At 49.5% G+C, this 27,611-nt stretch overlaps 1 protein-coding gene across 3 annotated transcripts; it reads right to left on the bottom strand.

Annotated features, from left to right (window-relative positions):
* Positions 1-17,697: 17,697 nt before the first annotated feature.
* On the bottom strand, positions 17,698-26,215 carry LOC142925681 (nuclear RNA export factor 1-like). Of its 3 annotated transcripts, none has more exons than XM_076069028.1 (11): positions 25,945-26,025; positions 25,459-25,759; positions 24,528-24,645; positions 23,100-23,169; positions 22,684-22,772; positions 21,268-21,375; positions 19,939-20,048; positions 19,585-19,621; positions 18,684-18,761; positions 18,089-18,139; positions 17,698-17,870 (listed from the first exon to the last, which is right to left on the bottom strand). In XM_076069028.1, exons 1-11 carry the CDS (start codon positions 26,003-26,005, stop codon positions 17,760-17,762), a joined length of 1,134 nt encoding a protein of 377 aa, XP_075925143.1. In that variant the 5' UTR covers positions 26,006-26,025; the 3' UTR covers positions 17,698-17,759. The 3 variants fall into 3 exon arrangements, with proteins under 3 accessions (XP_075925143.1, XP_075925144.1, XP_075925145.1); XM_076069029.1 differs by having other exon boundaries at positions 17,698-17,845; XM_076069030.1 differs by lacking the exon at positions 25,459-25,759 and having other exon boundaries at positions 25,945-26,215.
* Between the last annotated feature and the right edge of the window lie 1,396 nt (positions 26,216-27,611).

Genomic DNA, 27,611 nt, shown 5'->3' with positions numbered 1-27,611 from the left:
GGTGGTGGGTGGGTGAGTGAGTGGATGAGTGGGTGGTGGGTGGGTAAGTCGGTGGGTGGGTGGATGACTGGGTGGGTGAGTGAGTGAATGAGTGGGTGTGTAGTGGTGGTGGTAGTGATGGGTGGGTGTATGAGTGAATTAGTTGGTGGGTGGTTAAATGCGTGAGTGGGTGGTTGAGTGAGTGAGTGGGTGGTGGTGATGGGTGAGTGAGTGGGTGTGTGGTGGTTGTAGTATTGCGTGGGTGAGTGCGTGAATGAGTGAGTGGGTGGATGAGCGAGTGGGTGGGTGGGTGGGTGGATGAGTCGGTGAGTGGGTGAATGAATGGGTGAGTGCATGAGTAAGTGAATGAGTGGGTGGGTGAGTGGGTGGATGAGTGGATGAGTGGGTGAGTGAGTGAGTGAGTGGATGAGTGGGTGGGTGAGTGAGTGAGTGAGTAGGTGGTGGTGGTGGTGGGTGAGTGAGTGGGTGTGTGGTGGTTGTAGTATTTGGTGGGTGAATGAGTAGGTGAGTGCGTGAATGAGTCAGTGGGTAGATGAGTGAGTGGGTGGATGAGTCGGTGAGTGGGGGAATAAATGGGTGAGTGCATGAGTAAGTAAGTGGGTATGTGGGTGAGTGGGTGGGTGGGTGAGTGAGTGAGTGAGTGGATGAGTGGGTGGATGAGTGGGTGGGTGAGTGAGTTCCTGGATTCGTGGGTGGGTGGATAAGTGGATGGGTGAGTGGATGAGTGAGTGGGTGAGTCCGTGGGTGGGTGGATCACTGGGTGGTGGTGGTAGTGATGGGTGGGTGAATGAGTGGGTGTGTGGTGGTTGTAGTATGGTGGGTGGATGAGTGGGTGAGTGTGTGAATGAGTGAGTGAGTGGGTGGGTGGATGAGTCGGTGAGTGGGTGGCTGGGTGACTGACAGGGTGGGTGCATAAGTGGATGGGTGGGTGAGTGGGTGGGTAAGTGGGTGTGTGGATGAGTGGGTGTTTGGGTGGGTGAATGGGTGGGTGGGTGAGTGAGTGAGTGTGTGATTATGGTAGTGGTGGGTGGGTGGGTGGGTGAGTGGGTGGGTGAGTGAGTGGGTGAGTGAGTGGGTGAGTGGTTGGTTGAGTGAGTGAGTGGGTGAGTGGTTGGTTGAGTGGGTGAGTGGGTGATTGAGTGGCTGAGTGGGTGGGTGGGTGAGCGAGTGGGTGAGCGGGTGGTTAAGCGGGTGGGCGGGCGAGCGGGTGAGTGGGCGGGCAGGTGAGTGGACGGCCGAGTGGGCGGGCGAGTGGGCGGGCGAGTGAGCGTGCGAGTGGGTGGGTGAGTGGGTAAGTGGGTGGGTGAGTGGGTGGGTGAGTGGGTGGGTGAGCGAGTGGATGAGCGGGTGGTTGAGCGGGTGGGTGGGCGGGCGGGCGGGTGAGTGGGCGGGCCGGTGAGTGGGCGGCCGAGTGGGCGGGCGAGTGGGTGTGCGAGTGGGTGGGTGAGTGGGTGAGTGGGTGGGTGGGTGGTTGAGTGAGTGGTTGAGTGAGTGGGTGGGTGGGTGGGTGATTGAGTGTGTGGGGAGCGATAGTGTAGCGGTTAGCGCGCTGCGCTATGAACCCAGCGACACGGGTTCGATTCCTGCTCACGGACAACACCAGTGACGATTATCTGAACCGGTCCCGGGCCTCCCCTAGGTCGACTCAGCCTCAAATGAGTACCTGGTGCGGTGTGTAAACATTGCCATTAGGGAGACAAAGGCGGTCGGGCGTAGTGCTGGCCACCCACCCCCTCGTGTACCGTTCGGGCCTTCATAGGTGCTCGCTAACAGCACTTGCCCCTACAGTCTGTTAAGGCTATACGGGGGATCTTTGTCTTTTTTGTGTGGTGGTGGTAATGGTGGGTGGGTGAATGAGTGGATGAGTGAGTGGGTGGGTGGGTGAGTGGGTGGATGAGTGGGTGAGTGGGTGGATGAGTGGTTTGGTGGATGAGTGGGTTGGTGGATGAGTGGATGAGTGAGTGAGTGAGTGTTTGGGTGGGTGAATGAGTGAGTGAGTCAGTGGATGGGTGTTTGGGTGAGTGAATAAGTACGTGGATGGGTGAGTGAGTGGGTGGTTGAATGGGTGCATGAATGTGTGGATGAGTGGGTGTGTGGATGAGTGGGTGTGTGGATGAGTGGGTGGGTGGGTGAGTGAGTGAGTGGTGGGTGGTGGTGGTGCTTGTGGTGTCCGTACTTCAATAGCTCCATTACGATGCATTTGTGTCCCCGGAAGTAAAAAATATCCATGACGTTGGCTACGTTGTAGTCCGTTTCACTACGGACCGTCTGGAGCTCCATGGACATCCGCAGCTCCAGCATCTGGTGCACTTCGTCCGTAAAGCTGTGATCGAGTGAGAGGTAGACAGACAGAGAGAGACAGACATACACAGATATACAGACAGACAGAGGGAGATACAGAGAGACAGACAGAGAGACAGAGAGAGAGAGAAACAGACAGAGAGAGACAGAAATGGAGGCAGAAAAAAACAGAGAAACAAATTCAGCACTTAACCGGTTGTGTGTTGGAGAGTAAACTCAATTGGTGGGAAGTGGGTGGTGGGGAGGTGCTGGGGGTGGTGGTGGTGGTGGTGGGGTGGGTGGGTAGTGATGGTGGGGAGAGGAGGTGGTGGTGGGGAGAGGACGTGGTGGTGATAGTAGAGGAGGGTGGGTGGGTGGTGGTGGTGGGGAGAGGTAGTCGTGGGTGGGTGGGTGGGCGGGTGGGTTGGTGTATGGTTGAGTGACGGAGAGTCACGGCAAAGTTGCAGGCAAGAACGTTCAGCCCTAGTTTGTTGCTGCTGCCGCTGCTGGTGTAACTTCACAGCCAGGAGCAGCCTCATAATCTCTGTATTGTTGTTTGTTGTTGGTTTGTTGACTGCACAGCTGCCCCAGGGTACCACTCACTGGGTGGGAGAGGTGAGGATCTTGAGCGCCACCGGAGTCTTCGTCTTGTGGTCGAGACACCGCACGACCACGCCCTGCCCGCCCTGCCCGATCTTCCTGCCCAGCTCAAATCGGTAGTTGAAGTGCTCGTGCTTGACCTGCAGGGGGTCACCGGGGGGGGGGGGGGGGGGAGGGGGAGGTAGTCAGGGTCGGGAGAGTAATGGGGAGGTCACGGGAAGGTAGTCAGAGTGGTGGTCAGGGTGAAGTTGGTCAGGGTGGGGGCTACCGCGGATCTCAGTAGGTCTAGGATCTCTGTGTGTCTCTGTGGGTCTCTGTGAGTTTCTATAAGTGTCTCAGTGGATCTCTGTGGGTCTAGGTCTCTGTGGGTCTCTATGGGTCTCTATAGGTGTCTCAATCGATCTCTGTGGGTCTAGGTCTCTGTGGGTCTCTATGGGTCTCTATAAGTGTCTCAGTGGATCTCTGTGGGTCTAGGTCTCTGTGGGTCTTCATAAGTGTCTCTGTGGATCTCTGTGGGTCTAGGTCTCTGTGGGTCTCTATGGGTCTCTATAGGTGTCTCTGAGGATCTCTGTGGGTCTAGGTCTCTGTGGGTCTCTATGGGTCTCTATAGGTGTCTCAGTGGATCTCTGTGGGTCTAGGTCTCTGTGGGTTTCTATAGGTGTTTCAGTGGATCTCTGTGGGTCTAGGTCTCTGTGGGTCTCTATGGGTCTTTATAAGTGTCTCTGAGGATATCTGTGGGTCTAGGTCTCTGTGGGTCTCTATGGGTCTCTATAAGTGTCTCAGTGGATCTCTGTGGGTCTAGGTCTCTGTGGGTCTCTATGGGTTTCTATAGGTGTCTCTGAGGATCTCTGTGGGTCTAGGTCTCTGTGGGTCTCTATGGGTCTCTATAGGTGTCTCTGAGGATCTCTGTGGGTTTAGGTCTCTGTGGGTCTCTGTGGGTCTCTATAAGTGTCTCTGAGGATCTCTGTGGGTCTAGGTCTCTGTGGGTCTCTATGGGTCTCTATAGGTGTCTCAGTGGATCTCTGTGGGTCTAGGTCTCTGGGGGTCTCTATGGGTCTCTATAGGTGTCTCTGAGGATCTCTGTGGGTTTAGGTCTCGGTGGGTCTCTATGGCTGTCTCTGTGGATCTCTGTGGGTCTATATGGGTCTCTATGGGTGTCTCTGCTGGTCTCTCTGGGTCTCTATCGGTGTCTCTTTGGATATCTGTGAGTCTAGGTCTCTGTGGGTCTCTATGGGTGTCTCTGTGGGTCTGTGAGTCTCTATAGGTGTGTCTCTGTCTCCGTGAGCCTCAAAGCGATTTAGTTGTAGGTCTCAATGGGTGTCTATGGGTGTCTCTGTGGGTCTCTATGGGTGTTTTTGTATCTCTGTGAGTTTCATAGGGATGAAGCTGTGGATCTCTATGGCTGTCTCTGTGGGTCTCCATGGGTCTCTACGGGTGCCTCTATGTCTCTGTGTGTATCACAGGGATGTAGTTGTGGGTCTCTATGAGTGTCTGTGTATCTGTGTGTCTCCGTGAGCCTCACAGGGATGTAGTTGTGTGTGTCTGTGTGTGTCTGCATGTCTCCGTGAGTCGCTATGGGTCTATATGGGTGTCTATGGGTGTTTCTATGGGTTTCTATAGGTGCCTCTACATCTCCTTGAGCCTCACTGGGATTTAGTTGTGGGTCTCTCAGGGTGTCTGTCAGTGGTGGGCCGTGTATTTTACACCTAGGCCTTCAGTGATATCCTCCCGCAATTAAACCGCCTTCGAATAACCTCACCATGACAATAGCGCTATAGGCTATTGGTCATTCGATGTAACCACCCCATATTCACAGTGACAGTAACCTTTATCGAGTAGAATAAAGTGTTTAACACGAGGCTCAACACCTATTAGAGTTACAATACACTAATTGCAAAGACATGAATACATGGCGACTGAAACCATAAAGGGTGTACCACTATTACGCAGACTGACAGGATGCTGCATCACAAATAGACATCACATAGCCTAAATCAATGTCATTACCAAAGAAACAAGAACAAACTCACAACAACCAGTCACATTTACCCATACTACCACCAAGCAAGCAAAAATCCCGTAAAACACAAATAACACAATCAGGATTCAACAGGCTTCCCCACAAAAAAAAATCTAAAGTACTACATATAAAATCGAAACGTCACTAAAGAAAATTTAAATAAATATTAGATGATGCTACGTTATGTGCTAGCTAGTTTTACTTCAGTTAGCTAATTGGCCCTCCGATCACGCCAACTGAAAAATGCTAACGTAGGCGGTTAGGCCAGCGAGAAGGCTCCGGCATGTCAAAGAATACGCCAAACATGGCAAACTCCAAATCTGATTAGTTAAAGAATATAATAATAAACAACATCGTCCCCATTTGCTTCAACAGCAGAGGGGATTCATTCGACATTCTGAAGGCCTCAGGATAGATTTTTCACCCGGAGAGGCGGAGACAGCACAGGAAAATCTGATTGAAATTTATTAGATGCACTGGAAGCAGCACAACTGAGGGAGAGAGTAGCAATGAAATGACGTTAACAGACTGATGGGAACGAACTTTGTAATATACGTATAGCATTAATGAAGATATATATATTAAATTATAAAAAAATATAATCTTCTGATTCTGACAATCTATAGTCCAGCAGAGAAGGCCTTGCTGGCTCTGATGGCCCACCTCTGGTGTCTCTATGAGTCTCTATGGGTCTCTATGTGTCTCTATGGGTGTCTCTGCATCTCCATGTGTCGCACAGGAATGTAGTTGTTGGTCTCTATGAGTGTCTATGTGAGGTCGCTGTGGGTCTCTATGGGTGTCTCTGTGTCTCCGTGAGCCTCACAGGTTGTGGGTTTCTATGGGTGTCTATGGGTCTCTATGGGTGTCTCTGCATCTCTGTGTGTCTATATATATGTCTCTGTGGGTCTCTATGGGTCTCTATTGGTGTCTCTGCATCTCTGTGTGTCTCTGTGAGCCTCACAGGAATGTAGCTGTGGTCTTGGTCATCGTAGCCATGGTTCCTGATGCCGCCTCGCGACGTTTCCTCCTCGCCATCGTCCAGAGTAAAGTACCAGATCTCGTCCATCGTGGTGAGTTCAAGCTTCTGGCGCTCAGTGAGGTGAGGCTCGAAGAGAGCCAGGATCGCTGCGGACATGGCAACAACATCAACAACAACATCATCAACAACAACATCAATAACAGCAACAACAGAAACAACATCATCAACAGCAACAACATCATCAACAACAGCAACAACATCAACAACAGCAACAACAACAACAACATCAATAGCAACAACAGCATCATCAACATCAACAACAGCAGAAACAACAGCAACATCAACAGCAACATCAAGAACAACAGTAACGTCAACTACAACAGCAAATACAACAGCAGCAACATCAACAACAACATCAACAGCAACAAGATTAACAACATCCACAACAGCAACAACAATAACATAAACAACAACATTGACAACATCAAAAACAACATCAATAACTGAATCTAGAAACGAGTTGTCACGTACACACACACACTGCGGATTAGAGCACCACCCCACCCCATCCAAGTGGCCGGGATCATCGGTGCATGGAGACCATAGAGTCTATAGAGTCTATGCAGACCATAGAGACCCATAGAGTCCATAGAGCCCCATAGAGACCATAGATACCCATAAAGTCCATTGAAACCCATAAAGTCCATAGCGACCCATATAGACCCATAGAGACCACAGAGATTCATAGAGACCCACAGAGACCCATAGAGACCATAGAGAACAGAGACCCTAGAGACCATAGAGACCCACAGTGACCCATAGATTCCATAGAGACCCATATAAACCGATAGAGACTATATAAACCCATAGAGCTCATAGAGACCCAAAGAGACCCACAGAGACTCATATAGACCCATAGAGACCCATATAAATGATAGAGACCCATAGAGACCCATACTCATATAGACCCACAGAGACCCAGAGAGACCGATAGAAACTATAGAGACCCACAGAAACCCATACAGACCCACTCATATAGACCCACAGAGACACATAGAGACCCATACTCTTATAGGACCATAGAGACCCACAGAGACCTATATTCATATAGAACCATAGAGACCCATACTCAGAACAACAGAAACCCATACAAATAAATACCTATACTTTTCGTTTTTCGGTAAAGTCACGTAGATAACATAAAATGAAAACAACTAAATTAAATCACGACGTTTCGGAGGCAACACAAGCTTCCGTCTTCAGGTGGAACAGTCACATCAGAATAGCTGTATCAAGTGAAGAGCTCTGAGACACCCGAGATTATATACAGGTTAAGGGGGGGGGGGGAGCCAAGAAGGGACGTGGGTTGGGGGGAGTACTCCGATTTGAACTCGATAGTTTAGACAAGACTCTATTACAATCACATTTAAGGTTAACACAAAAAATATCCCCTTCTGATTGGAACCACGTTGACAACATGACTGCTGCCTCTGCTGATTCAATGTCAGCCAAATGCAAAGCTAACCTGATCGCTAAATTCAACCTCCTATCAAAGAAGAAGCCAGAATCACACATCACAAAACTGGATGTCAACAAAATCGTTATTAATCAGAGTAACATCCCGATTTCGGACAATCTGAAAACGGTACTGGCTAAAGGGCTAAATTTCGCTGTCACCCCTAAACATATACCAGTAGAGGATGTCATCTCACAGGTCAATGTAGTCTTCAAAGACATAGGACACATCCCAGCGGACGTTGCGAGAGCTGAAATAGCCACTATTCTCAAGAATGCTAAGAAACCCATTAGCAACATTAGCAAAAACGAACGCTCTGAACTCGCGAATTTAAAAAAGGATCATATAGTCATTCTCTCGGCCGACAAGGACAATGCTAACGTCATTATGGATAAAAACTCATACAACAACAAAATCCAGGACCTACTCAATGATGGGAGTTACTAAAAAAATAAAAGTGATCCTACTAACAGCCTACAGATAAAAACTAACAAGATCATTAGTAGTTCGACTTCCCTAATCGAACCAACAAAACGTCCCTCCCTATAGCCCTCGGCTGCAAGACCTTCCAGATTCTATGGTCTTCCCAAGATCCATAAAGAATGTACCCCACTACGACCCATCGTGTCCACGATCAACTCTCCTACCTACAAGCTAGCCCGTTTTTTATCGGATACTCTGCTTCCTTTCACTGGCAAGACCACCTCAGCAGTACTTAACTCAACCCAATTGGTTTCTATGGTCAAGGACATTGTACTGTCTTCTGACGATATCCTCGTCAGCTTTGATGTTGTCTCTCTGTTCACCAAGGTCCCAGTGCCTGACACCATAACAATAATTGAAGATTTGGTCCAACATGGACTGAACCCTGATGTACCTGCGCTGGTTAGGCACTGCCTCACAAACACTTACTTTACCTGGAATGGTACCTTCTACAAACAAAATGAGGGTACCCCTATGGGTTCCCCCTTGTCACCAGTGATAGCCAATGTTTTCATGGAGAAATTTGAATCAGACGCCATCCAGACATCCACCCTTCGTCCTTCCCTATGGAAGAGATATGTGGATGACACTTTCGTCATTTGGCCACATGGCCTCCCAGCATTGAATCATTTCCTAGACCACATCAATTCCAGACACCCATCCATCAAATTCACCATGGAAATGGAGAAAAATGGCAAGCTGCCATTCTTGGATGTTCTGTTTGAGAGGAGGACTGATGGCTCTTTGGGACATTCTGTCTACAGGAAACCCACCCACACAGATTCCTACTTGAAACCTGATTCCCACCACCACCCAGCTCAAAAGAATGATCTCATAAAAACTTTATACCATAGGGCTCATTGCATTTCTGACCAACACCACCTGGCCAGTGAATTAAAACATGTACATCTGGCCCTCAAGATGAACGGATACTCTGACTGTACTATCCGCCAAGCTGTTTCTCCCAACATACAGAAACAACCACCTGATACTCCGATCAAAATCATTACGTTACCATACATAGCAGGCGTTACCAAAAATATTTCCAAAATTCAGAACAAACACAAGATCCAGGTCCGGTTCAATACAGTACACAAAATCCGTGATCTAATCCCATCCGTAAAGGATGTCATTCCTGACTTACAGTACCCCGGTGTTTACAAATCGAGTTGTACCTGCGGTGACTGCTATATCGGGGAGACGAAATGACATATTTCTGACCGAATTCGCGAGCACAAATCAGATTTGAAACACAGCAAAACGAATTCTTCGGCCGTGGCTGATCATTGCTTCAACACAGGGGGTTCTCATGACATTGTTTTCTCCGATACCAAAGTGCCCTGCAAACCTCCCGGTTATTACCAAAGATTTTGTCAATGAAGCCATTCAGATATACAAACATAGACACAACTTAAACCGAGAGGATGGTTTTAAATTGAGCAACCATTGGAAAGATGTTATAAACCAAGTCAAACTTTAGCTGCCTTATAATTGTACAGCCATTTCCATTGCTTTCAGTGGGTTGTATGTACCCGTGCATCTCTTCCCCCGAACCCCCTGCAGCATAACAAAAGGCGGCTTAACTTAGATCTCCCCCCACCCACGTCCCTTCCTGGCTCCTCCCCCCCCCCCTTAACCTGTATATAGTTCCATAGTTCATTTATTTGGCATAGCCCTGTGAGCCATTCGGCTCTTGAATCGGGTGCAACCGCAACAAACAAAAACATGAACAAGAAAACATCTTAAAGTGATTATGTGACTGTGCAAACAGAAAATCCAGGAAAAAAACATCAAAATATTCCTGAAATAGCACCGTACACCAACGCTGTGTGCAAAAATCCCAGTGGGATGCAAGTCAAATAACAACAACAACCACAAGACAGCTAAGATTAAAGCCATCAGTTTAACTCTGTACTACAATAAACAAAAACATGGCCAAAACAAAAAAACGTTTTCGAAATCACCAAAATAAAAGCCATAAATGCAATGTAACAGTGATCATAGGGACTGTGACCGAATTTTTAACAATAAACTAAGTAAATAAATTATAACACCAAAATCTAGAGCCATATTTTAGGCCACTGAATAGCAGTGCCAATGTTCCTACCAGCTCACCCTGCAAGGACCTGTTTGGGGAATAAATGGCATTTTGTACATAACAGTTTAAAAGTAGCACTTAGTAGTCAGGGTGAAAATGAGTGTTACTTAGGGTAACTATCATCAAACATTGTTTGAGGCCGGTAATTAAATATCTCATAACGGGAATAGTAAGAGTAAAGAATCATAGTAAGAAAGGTTTGAAGGGAGCTGTTAATGTGTTTGTTACCTTGCACAGTATCCACACGAATGGGAATTGCCCCCTCCCCCCTAACAAAGGCATGTGACTTGGTATGGGCCCTCCCCCCCACCAAACGCATGTGACTTGGTAGGGGCGAGACTGTACAGACGCGTGCTTTGGCACGCTCGGAGGTGCGACGTAATAAATAACCAAAAACAGTAATCGCTAATTAAAGTACTTTAAAGGTGACGGACGTGAAATCAGAATAGCGCTGGCTCACCACGGGGCTTATGGCGTGCTACCTGGGTACTTTTTTCAAGGGTTTTACTTAACTTGATTCCTGTGTCATGGTCAAATCTTGTAATCAAAATTTAGTCTACTTCCTGTTGTCCAATCAGATCCAAATTTTTCACACGTACTCAGATTCGGTGACGATGCATGCCTGTATCAATTAATCAATTAATTCGCTACTTTAAAGCAATTAACATTTTGTATGGACGCCTTATTATTTATTTATTTGCGTAGGTAAAAAACGCCGCGGTCACTAAACTCTCGAATCGCCCAGCTCAAGAAGCAGGCGCCACGTGTCTCACACGCGCCTGCTCCGTGTGAACGAGTTACCTAAGTAATAAATTAATTCTAGCAAGCGTTGATGTGGGAGCAGGCGCCTCTTCATTGACGTACTTCTCGACCGTGAGTTAAACGAAGTTGTTAATAACACCGTTGTTTAAAATGTTTTTTTAAGGATTCTAGATTTGAAGCTTTCGTGACTGCAAGGATCCATACTCTTTGGTTCTATTCGGTAAAGGAGTTTATTTAAACGTAAACCCCATGGTTCGCGAGCGAAATCCCTCGCCAGTGTCGGCCACACACACAGACAGACAAAAAAATGCCCTTTATAGCTAAGATTATTATTACTCAGCGTTTAGCCGACGGAGGCGGTAAACATGCACACCCGCAACTCTACGCTCACCTGTTGGATGCAGAGAAGTGGCGGCCTGACATCACCAGGTCATAGATGGGAACGCCGCAGAACTGGTAGTAGCAGGAAGGCGGCACGCACATGAAAAGAGAGCACACCTCCGCCAGGTACTCGAAGACCTGGTCCCCCATGCGCTCCATCAGGGTCCCCCAGAAGCTGTCGTTCATCATGGAGGCAGTGGTGTCGTTGGCACGGACGGCAGCGTCGGCTCGCACGGCCTCGCCAGCCCAAACGCCACTACATTGCACTTGCCCCGGCTGTGGATTCGTTGCAGCAGGCGGCTCATGAGCTCCTTCTGGCTGGACAGCTGTGGGGGTCGAGATGATGGGGCTTGGCATGAGGCGTGTGAAGGCAGCTGCCGTGCAGATTCTTGTGGTCAGTCACAAAAGAAAACTCTAACGTGTACAAGCACAGCCCTGTTGTTAATCCACTGCTGGGTAAGTTACCCCACGCCATGTGGGTCATGGGAGTTTCACCACGCTGGTCAGTGTGGGTTGGTGACGTGAAGGAGCATCGTCTGAGGGTCTAAGTAAAACATAGATATGGATTTTCTTTTACTGCAATCTGCCTATGTGGGCTCATAGTAGCCTATCACACCTGTTTTATGGATGCTGGTTGTCCATCCAAGCACAATCCACGCTCAACCCTCCTTAGTTTCCGAGAAATCTGATGAGACTGGGCACATTTCTGATCAAGTTATAGGCTCCCTAAGCTTAAATATCCTTCCGGGTTTTTGTGCAACAAGTCATTCACGGAGTTCTCAGAAGAGATTGAGTTGCACAGTTCATCACCTCCACGGCAACATCTCCTCACACCGGACCCAACTATAACAGGGTAACAACCTTGCCTTGGCACACAAGGGGGTGGTGGGTGGCCAGCACACGCCCGGCCGTCTTTGTTTCCCAAGTGGCGATATTCATACTTGTCAACCTATACAGTTTACCCGTATTCTTGTACAGAGAAATTTAGTTTCTAAGTACATACGGGATACAGCCGTTTCAGTACTAGCTAACTTTTTTTTAATCTATTTGTGTTTCTCCTTTGTGATGGGAATTTGTAGGATGAACGTTGAGATTTATAAGTGCACAAGGTGACCACTAAGGTCCTGAATTGTTCTACAATAAGGTAGGCACTGATAAGGGGTTGACAGTTGTGGATATTTACACATCGCACCAGGTACTCATTTGAGGCTGAGTCGACCTAGGCGAGTCCCAGAACGGGTTCATATATTCGTCACTGGCGTTGACCGTGAGCCGATTTCGGGGCGCGGCACCTCTCGGCACAGACACAAAAATCTCCCGTGTAGCCTTCACAGGCTGTTGGGACAATTGTTGTTAGCGAGCAGCAAATATGAAGGCCGGCACGGCACACGAAGAGGGAGGTCGCCAGAACGGCGCCCGATCGCCTTTAGTCTCCCCATTGTCGATGTTTGCGCACCGCGAACTCCTCTGAGTCGACTCAGAGGAGGCCCAGGACCGGTGGCCAACAATCGTCGCTGGGTGGTTGGCGGGAATCAAACTCGGCGCGGTCAGCACAACTCGCCACACAGGCAAGACGCCACACACCGACTTGTCTGAGCGAGACACCACACACCGACTTGTCTGAACGAGACACCACACACCGACTTGTCTGAACGAGACACCACACACCGACTTGTTTGAACGAGACGCCACACACCGACTTGTCTGAGCGAGACACCACACACCGACTTGTCTGAACGAGACACCACACACCGACCTGTCTGAGCGAGACACCACACACCGACCTGTCTGAACGAGACACCACACACCGACCTGTCTGAACGAGACACCACACACCGACTTGTCTGAACGAGACACCACACACCGACCTGTCTGAGCGAGACACCACACACCGACCTGTCTGAACGAGACACCACACACCGACTTGTCTGAACGAGACGGGCGGCGTGAGGTCCCTGGCCCCAACCTGGGCCACAAGTGCGGCAACGACGCGTTGCAGTTGCTCGCCCGAACGCTCGCCTGTGACACTCGCCTGCACGTTCACCTGTACACTGGCATGAACGCTCACTCACCTGTACATTCTCTTGCACACTCACCTGTATACTCATTCGCCTGTGCACTCGCCTGTACGCTCACTTGCCTGTACAGTACTCACCTGTGCAGTGACTGGCCTGCACGCTCACCTGTTCACTGTCACACCCCTCCCACCCTCCTTGGGGGTACGGGGGGGGGGCCGTGGGGCCGCCAGGAGGTGGTGCTGCACCGCCACGGCGTGTACACCTCCAACACAGCCTCCTCCTCTACAACATCATCCACATCTACACGCAGCAGCAGCAGCGTGAGGGCAGGGGGCACGGGGCAGGGCAGTGAAAAAGGGCAGGACACGACTGGGCCAGGGGGACAGGGCGCAGGTGTAGGGGGCAGTGAAGGGGAGGAGGGAAGGGCAGGGTTTAGAGTAGGGTAGGAGGCAGGGAGGGCAAGGCTGTGTAGGGTAGAGTATTGGGGTAGAGGCGTATGGCTGGGTGGGGTAGTGTAGAGGAGGGCAAAGCTGGAGATGGGCAGGGGTAGGGCAGTCTCAGGGCATGGTGGGCAAGGCAGCACAGCAGGAGAGGGCAAGGCTGGTCAGTCACCTTGTTGCTCTGTCTGGTAGTTGCGTTGTTGGTGATGGTGGTGGTTGTTATTGTGGGGTGTGGTTGTAGTACTATGGCAACCCGTGTTGTTGTTGGTGGTGGTGCTAATGGCCACGTTGTTATTGTAGTGGTTGTGATCAGTGTTGTTGTGTTCATTGTTGTCTCTGTCATCGCTGTCACCGTCATCATCACTGTTGTGATTCTCCACGCAGCGTCGTCGTCGTTGTTGGAATCGCTGTTGTCCCAGTGTTGTTGTTTATTGTTATCTCTGTGCTGTCATCCTCCAAGTGTTGTTGTTGTGCCAGTGTTATTGTTGTTGTCCTAGTTTCGTCGTCGTCGTTGTTGTGGTGGTGGCGGTGCCCCCAGGGGCCCCGGCGGCCGCAAGGACGCGGAGCCGCGCTGCTTGGAGCACGGTGAGGAGGAGGAGCAGGAGGAGGAGGAGGAGACACGTGAACTGATCCTCCTCCTCCTCCTGGTGCCGCACGCCCAGCTGCTCGCTCTGCAACCAGCGGCACAGCCAGACGGCAACGCTCGACGTCATCAACGAGCAGCGCGACGTGGACTACTCCTCATACCTCCTCAACCTCCTCACACCACCACCACACACCACCACGCACCACCACACACCACCACACACCACCATCACCACCACCACACACCACCATCACCACCACCACCACGCACCACCACGCACCACCACGCACCACCACGCCCCACCACGCACCACCACACACCACCACCACTACACACCACCACACACCACCACCACACACCTTACACCACCACACACCACCACGCACCACCACACACCTCACCACCACACACCACGGTCACACCACCACGCACCACCACGCACCACGCACCACCACACACCACCACACACCACCACACACCACCACCACCACGAACCACCACACACCACCACGCACCACCACACGCCACCACGCGCCACCTCGCACCACCTCGCACCACCACACACCACCACGCGCCACCACGGACCACCACGCACCACCACACGCCACCACACACCACGACACACGGCCACACACCACCACGCACCACCACGCACCACCACGCACCACCACGCACCACCACACGCCACCACGCACCACTACGCAACACCACGTACCACGACACACCACCACGTGCCATCACACACCACCACGCACCACCACACGCCACCACACACCACCACGCACCACGACACACCACCACACACCACCACGCACCATCACAAACCACCACGCCCCACCACGCACCACCACACACCACTACACACCACCACGCACCACCACACACCACCACCACCACGCACCACGACAAACCACCACACACCACCGCCACCACGACACACCACACCGCTCTTCACACTTTCACGCCCCTCATCTCCAGACCTTCACGCCCTTCCATATACCCTGATTCCATCTTCTCTCACCCCCTCGCTCATCCACACACCTCACACATCCACACGCCTTGTCACACCTCATCACACCACCTCGCACCACCTCACACCTCCACATGATGTTGGAACCGGTACATCCCTCCCTGTATAGTGAGCTGAGTGATGGTGCTGGTGATGATGGTGATGCTATGTCTGTTACTGATGGTGATGTTAATTACGGTAATGGCAGTGATGATAGTTAATTATGTTGGTGATGTTGATGGTGGTAGTGATGTTAATGGTGATAATGGGCCGTCGTCTCCAACAGGGTGGGCCAAGTCTTGGTAGTGTTGGTTATATTTGTAGTGGTCGACTTGACGCGAACAACTTTCTTGTTTTCTCCGACACATCTTGTATTACAACTCTTCACAGTACGTCTGTGACTCCGTCATTCCGCTTAGCCGCAGCTCGCTCGCCGCACTCTGCCCGTCTCGCTCACTCCGCTTCCTTCCCCTATCCCTCACTGTCCCTTTGTGTCGTCCCTGTCTCTCTTCATCGCTCGCTGTCTCCGTCTCTCTCCGTCGCTCGCTGTCTCCGTCTCTCTCCATCGCTCGATGTCTCCGTCTCTCTCCGTCGCTCGCTGTCTTCGTCTCTGTCGCTTGCTGTCTCCGTCTCTCTCCGTTGCTCGCTGTCTTCGTCTCTCTCCATCACTCGATGTCTCCGTCTCTCGATGTCTCCGTCGCTCGATGTCTTCGTCTCTCTCCGTCGCTCGATGTCTCCGTCTCGTCTCCGTCGCTCAATGTCTCCGTCTCGTCTCCGTCGCTCAATGTCTCCGTCTCTCTCCGTCGCTCAATGTCTCTGTCTCTCTCCATCGCTCGCTGTCTCCATCTCTCTCCGATGCTCGATGTCTCTGTCTCTCTCCATCGCTCGCTGTCTCCGTCTCTCTCCGATGCTCGATGTCTCTGTCTCTCTCCGTCGCTTGCTGTCTCAGTCTCGTCTCCGTCACTCGATGTCTCAGTCACATTGCTGGATTCAAACTCGGGTCTCCAAATTAATATTTCAGTGTGTAAACCACTGCTCCCATATTTAATTAACTACTGGTTAATTGGCCCATTAACTGTTGAATTAAATGTAATTTCTATCGACTCACCTATCCATATCAGTGATGATGATGATACGTATTTAGCGCGCAGCGCGACAGATCCGGTGACCTGAGTTTGATTCCTGCTCAAGGTCAACACCAGTCACAATTATCTGAAACGGTCCTGGGCCTCCCCTAGGTCGACTCAGCCTCAAATGAGTATCTAGTGCGGTGTGTAAACAACGCCATTTGGGAGACAAAGGCAGTTGGGCATGGTGCTGGCCATCTACCCCATCGCGTACCATGCCAGCCTTAATAGGTGCTCGCTAACACCACCTGCCCCAACAGTCTGTTAAGGCTATAGGGGGGATGTTTGTCATCGTGTGAGTGATGGGGCAATAGTACAGAAAGTAGACAAGTTTCCGTACCTGGGCAGTGTGCTTCTAACCAACTCCAGTTTGGCAGCAGTTGTCTCACTCTGAATCCGCTGAGCAGCACTGCATTTTTTTTTCACCGTATGAACGAAAATTAAGTTGAGTATTTTGAGGTTCTTTAAAAATTATTACTAAACACTGCTTATAAACATAAACGCATAAATGCTGAGAATATAATGTCAGATGCATATCGTCTGTACTTTATACAGTGGCTTGTGCTAAGAAACTGCCAGTCAGACGCAAACTTGTCATGCTGGGGTGTTATTGCCAGAAACGCCTTTGTTTCCCCAGCGCTGATTTTTACCAACCACACCTGGTATTCATTTAAGGTTGAGTCGACTTAGGGGAGGAGTAGGGCCGGTTCAAATATAATTTACTACTGCTATTGGCCACGACCGGGAATTATGTGAAATAGTATCGGAGCCAGATGACATCCCCGTCGCACCCCACGGTAAACAGGAGGAAATGGCTCTGACACTCGGGTCCGTAGGTTTACACGGGCCTTCCCACCATAATGGTCCTTAATGATTGTGAACAGAGTCAGGGACCCCAAAAGCACAAAGAATAACCCAAGACCGTGGCCTCTTATTGGTATTGGAGGTCTTCACCAGGTCAAGAGAGCTTCCTGGTGTGTGCACGTGTTCCACTGTTGCGGTGCCCTGCAGTGGCATTTTGGTGACACTTTTTTTTTCAATTTGTGGAGGAAATTTCTCCTGCCATGGCCAGGTTGGATCTGATGTATGGAGTCCCACTGCTTGCGGTGGTGGGGGGCCAGTGAGCTTCCTGATGGTTTGATCCACGAGGCGCTTCTTTGGGATGTTTGCGTTCTTCCAATTGTTTATCCACTCAAGCATATCGGTTGTGTGGATATAAGCCGGATGGATTTAGGAAACGTTTCCATTGATTACCACGAAAACAGATCAAACTAGCGACTTCTGGATTGTGTACCAACCATTGCGTCATGCCAGCGTCCTGTGATGTCATGGTTATAGGTGGGGGGAAATAACAACCAGGGTACAAGGTGTTAGTGTGTCGTGAGTTTGAGGACACAGTTTCAAATATAGTTATTTTTTATTTTTTTCCTCTCCCTCCAAATGGGGTAAAAACAAATAAATTACAATGTACAAGGGTTGTGGAGGAAAGGGTTGGTAGGAGAACGTGTGCCGAGATCGCCAGCAATCTGCGGCGGACGCCTGCTCACTGTACGAACGCCTCCCGTGGAATCCTTCCGGTAGTCGGACGAAAAGGAACAATGAAGGTAGGCGACCGTGGTTTTCGGAGATCCGAGCCAGACGGCGACAGTGATGAGGGAAGGGGGGAGAGAGAGGGGTGGAATAGAAGGGGAGATGGGCGGTATCGTTAGTGATGCTCGTCAAACGCGAATGCGCCCGACCGTTTGATATCAGTCGTGTCCATAAACGGTGCGGATGGGACGGCACTCACGTTCAGTTCCATGAGGGTGTTCGCACACTGCTGGAACTGCCAGCTGTTCTCCTGCAGCCACCCGAGAGTGGGTGCGCACACACACAGGAGAGACGTCAACATGACTATCCAGTTTGCCAACCAGATAGCTAGGCCTGGCCTGGATCCCATGGCAGCCTGAATGGGCGACGCCGCTCCAAGTGGGTCATGTAAGCCCCTTACATTGTGCCGCTTTGCTCGCTTTCCTATGGGAGCTGCACGCTTTGATGTTGGCCGACTTCGGAAACAGTCATAATGTCACAAAAGTCAGTGCACAAGAGGTGCAACCGTTAAGTTGCTGCTGATTAAGTTTAAGTTTTTGCCAATGTTTGGTAAAATAAAATGGTGGATATGTAAACAAATGATTGATTAGAGCTTGGTATATGCTTAAGCCATTTCAAGCATACGTTAAACCTCTAATAATAATTTTAAAATAAATATTGTCCCTTTCATCTGGCTGTGGACAAAATGGAGGATGGGAAGTGGTAGGAGTAATGCCAGGGTTGTGGTCAAAGAGCCCCATGGCCCTCGAAAAGTTGGGAGAATAAATATTGCTCATTGTTGCAGCGTAGCGTACCGCAATTCTGTGCACCACCACAGGCGTGGAGGGCACCGCAGGCGTAGAACTTCGCAGCTGCGAAAGCATCTGCCCATCCTGATGGTGACAATGGTGAAGGTAGTGGTTGTAAAAAGTGGTATAGATCATGGCGATAATGATTGTGATTGATTATAGTGGTGAGCATGATTATGGTAACAGTAGTCGTGGTGATGAAGATAATGGTAATGATTGTTGTGGTAGTAGTAATGGTGAAAGGGATCATGGTGATGATGGAATTACATTATGATGTTGGCGGTCAGGATGAAGATAACGGCAATAGTGGTGGTGTTTGTGATGATGATGATAGTGATGATTGTGTTAATGATGGTAGATGTGTGACGAAGATAGTCAAAGATGGTGTTAGAGATAGATGATTGAAGCAATAAGTGATGATGTTGATAACCGCCAGCAGGACAAAAACAAAAAAAACATAATGACATTCAACAGCTGCTCATGTTCCTCTGTGTCATCTGTAAACTGCACGTAACCTTTTCTTAAGTGAACTCTTATACAAACAGTTAAGAAACTTAAGTGGGCTCGGGCAGGACACGTCATTATAAGGGTTAATGGCTGATGATCAAGAATGCAGCAATGAGATGGAACCCATCTAACAGTTGTTCATGGGCAGGTGCTAGGTGGGTTATTACAATTTCGCAATCATGAGAAATTTCAATGGCTTAGGGGAGGTATTCATCCAGCAGTAGTTTGACCAAGGCAGGTAATGATGACCTTCTTCAGAAGTGTTTTACTTGGTGCATTTGGCAAAATCCTCTAATCACAAGCACTTTTGCACGTGTGGGGAAACTGGAATGCACGGAGACACAAATATCACAGAGAGTGGGGATAGCTTGAGGGCCGGCATCTGTGGAGGGTCACTCACCAGGATCACGAGCTGTGGAAAGTGTTTTCGCACGAAGCTGTTGACACACACACATGCAGTTAGAGATGGGACACAAAAGGCCAAGGGAGTGTGTGTGAGTGACCGGGTGGATGAACGCATGAGCGAGCGGGGTGTTGAGAGCGGGGTGTTGAGTGCATGGGTGAAGCTGGAGGGTGGGGGAGTAGGCGTGCGGGCGAGCCATCGGTTGAACAGGCAACCACAAAGATAAACCATGTAGATGAGTGGGTGGATAAGCATGAGGACGAGTGAGTGCCTGGGTGAGTGGGCAGCTACGTGGACGGACAGGCGAATGGGTAAGCGGGCAATGTCGCGTTCATGACAAAGGAGCGGTACCTGATGTCGGCATTTGGGTCGTGGAAGGAGTCGCACAGCGGATTCCCCTTCAGCCATAGCTCTTTCAAATTGAAGGCCTTCAGTGGGTAAAGTTCCCTCACATCTTTGAGCTGCATGGCAGGGGAGATATTTCCATACAATTAGGGGCATAAGGGCCATGCTTCTGGGCAACTTACCACAAGTTATGCATTACAATCCATGCCCACGCATGGATTGTAACGCTTTGCAGAATGCATTTGCCTTAGCGTGCAAAAGCTGACGCGCAGCTGTCACGGCAAAATGTGTATGCATATTTGTAAACAGTCCCTTGTGCTATAGTTTGCATCTCTTTTGGTTAATCCTTTCATCAATGGTGTGCGGTATTCAGTTGGGTGTGTCCTTGACAGTAACACCACATTATACAAACATTTCGTTTATATTGGATCACATTTTATGAACGTTACATTCCCCTCCATTACGAATGGGCAGAGTCAATGCAGAAATTCCTTCAATATTCGTTGAAAAGGGTTAACAAAGGAGGCCAAATACTGCAATCACATATTCTAAGTGAATGTATCAGCTCTCAACTTAATTGATTAATTAGCCCATTTCAGCATAATGGTCAAATTCAAGAGTCCATGCTATGTTTCGTCTTTTGTTTGTATTAATTGTATTTTGTTTGTGTGGTCTGTCCTGTCCAGTATGTACTGTGTCCCATTTGTACTGACCGTCTCATCGTATGTCTCACTGTACTCTCTTGTCTGCACTGTCTTGTTGCCTATCTTGTTCATGCAGCCAAATATGTTTTGTCCATATAATTAGTTGTCTGCCTTGTCTGTCTCTTATGTGTCATTAGCCTAATTTAACGTGCATATAATTTGCATGAATAATAAAGAACTGGTTCCTACACACTATTTGGTGCATGTGTTGTGAGTGCAATGACTGAAGTTAATTGACGTATTGATGCGGAGTTGCAGGCCTACTGTACAAAGTACATCAACAGGTACCACCCATAGGTGATACATGCTGATGTACTAAACTGCAATGGTACGTTTCACATTTGTGTATTTATTGCATTTAAATAATTAATTACGTGTTTCCAGAAATTAAAGGCATATCTGATACCCAATACATGCTTAAAATAATATCAAGCAAATCGGAAATGAACAAGTACCAAAACAAAAGGAGACGATATAAGATATAATAGTAGGTATATCGATACTTGGATTGAATCGCGTAACGGTCGACTCGCTGTGGCGAGGAATCTGAACCAACGCGACGCTCGCACCAGAGGTGCACCAGGCATGCGAGCGTCGCGTCGCGATTTATTGAACGGGCGCTCACACCCACATTGTTTTTGGAGAGGTTCAGCTTCTTGAGAGATGGAGTGTGCTGGGCAAGTTTTGCCAGGTCATCCAACCGGTGCAGGTCATTGCACGTTAGATTCAGGGATGTGATCTGTGGGAGTGGAGAGCAAGGGAGGCACAGAAAAGACAAAGGTCCCTCTTATAGCCTTAACAGTCTTTTGCAGAAAGTGCTGTGAGCGAGCACCTATGAAAGCCAGCACGGTACATAAGGGTGGTCAGCACCACGCCGACCGCCTCTGTCTCCCTAGTGGTGATGTTTACAGACTGCACTAGGTACTCATTTGAGGCTAAGTCGACCTAGAGGAGGCCCAGGACCGGTTCAGATAATCGTCACTGGTGTTGGCCGTGAGCGGATATCGAACTCTGGTCGCTCGATTCATAGCGCAGCGTGCGAACAACTGCACTACCGCTCCCCTCTAAGGGAGGCAAAAGACAAAGATCTCCAGTATAGCCTTAACAGAATGTAGGAGCAAGTGCTGTTAGCGAGCACCTATGAAGGCCAGGATGGCACACGAGGGGGTGGGTGGCCAGCACCACGCCGACCGCCTTTGTCTCCCCAGTGGCGATGTTTACTCACCGCACTAGGTACTCATTTGAGGCTGAGTCGACCTAGTGGAAGCCCAGGACCGGTTCAGAATAATTGTCACTGATTTTGGCCGTGAGCGGGAATAGAAACTTGGGCCGCTAGGTTCGTAGCGCAGCGCAGTGCCACCACCTACGGTTTAGCAGCAATAGCAGCAATGTAAATGTCGTGCCGTGCCTCGTTTTGGTTTTATCTCAAGTCGATGGTCGGCGATGACCGCTAGGTAAAATGGGGGCTACGCAACCATGAAGCACGCACCAACGTCCACGTGTGGCGACACGCGCCTCTAATCCAGCACTAATTAATCTAGTCGCTAATACCAATGCCACATTATACTGCAGTTTGGTACGTATTTTGTACTGGTAGGAACCTCCTGGTTCCACCCAGCCCACAAGGGATTATTGTGTCCGTCCGTCGTACATCCAAAAATGGGAGGGGTGGGGCTGGGTGGAGAGGGGAGGGTGGGGAGGGGCTGGGTGGGGAGGGAGGGGCGGGGTGGGCAAGGCGGCCACGGCACACACGAGGGGGTGGGTGGCCACCAACCACGTCCGGCCATCTTCACGACATTTTTCCCTCCACGTGGAGAATCAACAACATGCGTTTGGAGTATGCGGCTGCTCACAATCTCTAAATTATAAGCCGCCAATTCGTTGAGCCATCATTCGAGGCAAGCAACGTTCCTACCAGCTCCCTCTGCAGGAATGTGTTTTAAGAGTAATAATGCCCTACAGACGAATGGACCAAGAGAGCTAACGCAGCAACACTATACCTTAGGTGCAAAGCATTAAAACACGTGGGGAGAGGAGAAGGCCGTACCATTGGTATATTCTCTCGAATGATCTTGTTCAGACCATCCATGTGGTCCTTCCGGTTCAAAACCAGGTCGACACCACGTGCCTCCAGCTCTGGGGAGTGGGGGAGGGTGATCATGCATGTTGTAGACGGGGACCGTAGACACACAACGGTTCATTACGCGTTGCGTTCAACTCAACTCCTACCCTCGCGATGCGTACAGTGAGTGATGTGCATAAAGATGAATTAATTAAATATTAGTTCAAATGACATGACAATGATATCTTTAGGCTAACAGGATGAATAAACTAGAACCATCGAGACTAAAGAAACAGTATGAACGATTCTCGGCTCAAATAATAAAGCTGAGTTGTGACAAGTTGTCAATGTGCAGGAGTGCAAAGTAAACGTAAAATAACACAAATGTTTGTTTCAATTACCTTCATTAATTCTGACCGCCTTCAAGTCCAGAGCTTTGTTGGTAGGGTCATATTTTTGACTCAAACATTCCTGTAAAAAAAAACACGCACATGTCGCATCCTCCATTAGCATAAACTGGCTGCTATGACAGGGTCTGTTGGGGTGCACCAATTTTAAGCACAATGTGAGGACACAACATCACCATGTCATCTACACGCATTGCGTGTCACTCAGTGACACGGCTTTTGCAGTGGAATAACAACCTGTCGCTGCCTGAGCCGCGCTGAGCTGACTTGGCACAGCAGTGGGCATAGTAACACACAGACCTGGCTGTCTTTGTCACTGCTAACATTGTCTACGTAATGGCCCTGTACGTTTATTTTAGGTCAAATTGACCAAGCTCAGATACCCACTCTAACAGCAGGGTGATTACTGGAGCCGGGACCACAGTGCAGTGGGTTTGCAGTGGGTTTGCTCAACCAACCACAGAAAATACTCCCTGCTTAGGCTTACAGAGTATTGGGGGCAGCGAGTGCTCTTTGTGAACACTAATTAAGGCCGGAAAGGTACACCAGACGGTGATGTGGTGAGCACTACACCAAGCTGTGTTTGTCTCCCCATTGGTGATGTTAACAAACTGAACCAGGTATAAATATATGGTTGCGTCCATATAGGAAAAGTGTCATAGCATCACAAGTTTAGGAGGGCATGGCTCTAAAGAAAGCTGTCTATGGTGTGGACCAATCAGTTTAAAAGACAATGCATATACTACCAGAGCATGTTTTTTGTTTCCATGTTCACAAGTATATATGGTTAATGCAGACATGATTCCTTGCAAAAGGTTTCAATTTGGTGTTTTAACATCTTAACACTATTTTTATTGCCAGAAAGGCTAATATCTATTCTTATATATCAATGTTGCATGCCGATTTAAACTAGATACTTTACAACGTCAAAGTTTAGTTTGTTTAACCAGTTGAGAATTCAAGAGACCAGGATGTGTTCACTTCTTGTCAAGGAGCATAAACCACCACGTGAGCTCCAGTCATCCTCGTAGTGGCTTTTGGCCGCTCATCGAAAAAAGATAGTCACTGCATCGAGCGCATTCAAATGCACTTCTGCGGCCTTCTGGAACGCTCTTCCAATATTAGGAAGCTACTGGAGCTATGCACTCTTAAATATAAATTGACAACTCATTTCTCTAGAACTACTTTTTGTGTTTAGTTGTCCTCCCGCACCTCCGGTCAGCATGGTTGGCTATGTATGGTGTGAAATAAGTTTAAATGCATACATTTCCAAGAGTGACCTGGGTCACCAAAATGACAAGTCTCTATATTCTATAATTATTTTGGTGCAACTGTTAACCTTTTATAATTGGCATTTCTTTCTCAAAACCTGATACCTAGGATGCTCCATCTCCACGTTTGCACACCCCCCAGTACATTTACCGAGATCTCGAACCAGCACAATTGGCTTGGCACCGCAGAATCGGCTTTGAAGATGCGCCGCTTGGCCACCAGCAGCTGCTGCCGCAGCGCCTTGCAGATGGACATCGTATAGGGCCCGCTGGTGGTGGCAACGCAGGTGCACCACAAACAAAACACAACAGCACAGAACATCAGCGATGAGGGCAAGAATTAGGCACATGAGAAAAACCTGCGCTTTGCCCAGACAGAGGCAGTGTCCAGGCTCCACTCGAGGTTTGCATTATATTCTAGGTCGCTAGTCGACTATAATAGGAACGTGACTAATAGCCACAGGCAGAGCAAGATGTATACTGGATGTGGTGCGCCGGGTTGTGGTTATTAGTCAAAATGTTACTGACCCAGACAGACCCAGCTGAAATTATGCCCCGACTCTAAAAAGAACGCAATAGCTAAACACTGATGGATGTATATAGCGTCTAACTCGAACACATCTCTAGATGCTGTATGAAAACCAGGGCGTGCGCACCATGGAGAATCAGATGAGGGCTCCGAGGATTGAGGTGAGAGCCTCATTCACCGCTATGGGAAAAGAGTATTGTGGTGGCCTTCTGGATCATATAGAGTAAATAACCCTCTTGTAGCCTACCTAGGTTGTAAGAGCAAGTGATGTCAGTGAGCGCCTATTCAGGCCTAAATGGCATGTAAAGGGGTGGGTGGGTGGTTTGGTCAGCCGCACCCGGCCGCCTTCACTGCCCCATTGCTGCTAAAGTTTTCACAATGCAGCAGGTACGAATCGACTTTGGGCTGGCCCGGGGACCGGTTCATATATCAATCTCCACTGATGTAGCCATCGCTGGAAATCAAACTAAGGTCCCCAGGTACATAGTGCAGTGGCCTAATGACCGCGTCCCCTCTGCACACACATGCACGGTGTGCGCTCAGTTAAACTTACCGGCGCTGGCAGGAACCCGACCTATCCCCCTTGTCCACATTTCCACGTCCACTCATACGATGGGAGCGGGGGATTCGGCCATCTCTAGCATCTCGTCCTCCGCTACTACAAGAGCCTCCGCCATCACCTCGTGTCCATCCTGCACCATTCCTTGTTTTCCAGGTGCCCATATGGTGTGCATATTCGCCTCTCTTTCCACCACCACGTGCGGGGAACCCAGACAACTCCTCAAACATATGGGGTCTGGGGCCTCTATGAGGACTCCTGGCTGTAGCCTGGGTCTCCATGCACACTTCATGCTCTGTGGACACGGTGGTGGGGGGACTAAAATCTGAGTCAGTGGAGGAGAATATTAATTTGTGAACTTACATTATAATAAATGTGCGACAGTGCTGTATGTTGTACATTAATGCTGATGTGTGTTTTGTATGTTATAGGTTTGCGTTGTGTGTTATTGCTGCTGTGTTGTGCGATAGTGGCACGCACCTTGGAAAGTCATGTTCGCCATGGCCACGTAGAGCGAGAGGATGTCGGCTTCGTTCGCCATAGCTGTTGTCGCCGTCTTCGACTCCACGGCACTGCTGAGCTGTGATTCGTGTTCCGCGCCACTGAATGTCACAGCCAACTTCTCCGTCTCCCTCCTCCGTCTGATGCGTGCTTCCGCCCTGCCGTCTCTGAGACCCCGCCCCTTCTGGGTTACCGAGATCTCGCGAGAGCCGCGCCCGTCACGAGAACCACAGCAAAAACAACAACAATGGTGAACGCGTTACAATCCTCGACAACATCGTTACGTAGCATGTCATATAAACGCCGTGCGATGGCGTTCTGTAAGTGTATCAAATGTGATCCATTGACCAGAGCGGCTGTTGATGTCGGAGCCTCGAGGCGCACAGCCATTTGACTTATAAATTAAAAATAATCAGAACACACGATTGTACTTTGACTCGCGTGACGTGTTTTAATAAAGTAAAGTTACTTGAAGTATTTAAGTAATTTGGATATTTTATGGGGGAGGGTGAGGGGTGTGTGGTTGTGTGTTGATGTGTTTGTGTGTTGATGTCTGTGTGTTGATGTGTTTGTGTGTTGATGTGTCTGTGTGTTGATGTGTCTGTGTGTTGATGTGTTTGTGTGTTGGTGTGTTAATGTGTCTGTGTGTTGATGTGTCCGTGTATTGATGTGTTTGTGTATTGATGTGTTAATGTGTCTTGATGTGTTTGTGTGTTGATGTGTTTGTGTCTGTGTGTTGATGTGTTTGTGTGTTGATGTGTTGATGTGTCTGCGCTATAAACCCAGCGAGCCGCGTTCGATTCCCACTCGGGGCCAACACTGGTCCGCTTCTACGCCCTCTAAGTCGACTCAGCCTCAAATGAGTGCCGAGTGCTGTGCGTAAACATCGCCACGAGGGAGACAAACGCTCCAGACACGTGTACAACATCTCTCTCTCGAGTACAGACTACCATCGCTACTCATCATTTATAGACACAACAAAGACAAATATCCCTCGTGTAGCCTTAACAGACTGTAGGGGCAAGTGCTGTTAGCACCTATGAAGGCCGTAACGGTACACGAGGTGGGTGGGTGGCCAGCACCACGCCCGACCGACTTTGTCTCCCTAGTGGCAATGTTTACACACCGCACCAGGTACTCATTTGAGGCTGAGTCGACCTAGGGGAGGCCCGGGACCGGTTCAGATAATCGTCACTGGTGTTGGCCGTGAGCGGGAATCGAACCCGGGTCGCCAGGTTCATAGCGCAGCGTAGCGCTAACCGCGACACTATCGCTCCCCACACACACAGGCACACAGAGATAGACACAGAGAGACAGAGACACACAAACATAGACACGCACAGAGACACACAGAGACACAGGCACATAGGCACACATACAGAGACACACACGTAGGAACACATACACACAGAGAGACAGACACACAGAGGGGGTGGGTGGCCAGCACCACGCCTGCCCGCCATCCCGGCCGCCTTTGTCTGTCCCCCAGTGCTGGCGATGTTGACCACACATCACGGCACCGGGTTACCCATTTTAGGCTGAGTCGACCTAGGGGGGGAGGCCCCCCCACCGCCACTGAACTGACGGCGACCACCGTGAGTGGGAATCGAACTTGGCCACTCGCACCTCGCAAACCGGAAGTGGCG

This window comes from Petromyzon marinus, chromosome 23, assembly GCF_048934315.1.
Source record: "Petromyzon marinus isolate PM22_M1 ecotype Great Lakes invasive population chromosome 23, UKy_Petmar_22M1.pri1.0, whole genome shotgun sequence".
In the NCBI taxonomy this organism is placed as follows: domain Eukaryota; kingdom Metazoa; phylum Chordata; class Hyperoartia; order Petromyzontiformes; family Petromyzontidae; genus Petromyzon; species Petromyzon marinus.
The sequence above is the reverse complement of the archived record's forward strand: the minus strand, read 5'-3'. Positions and strand labels throughout refer to the sequence as shown.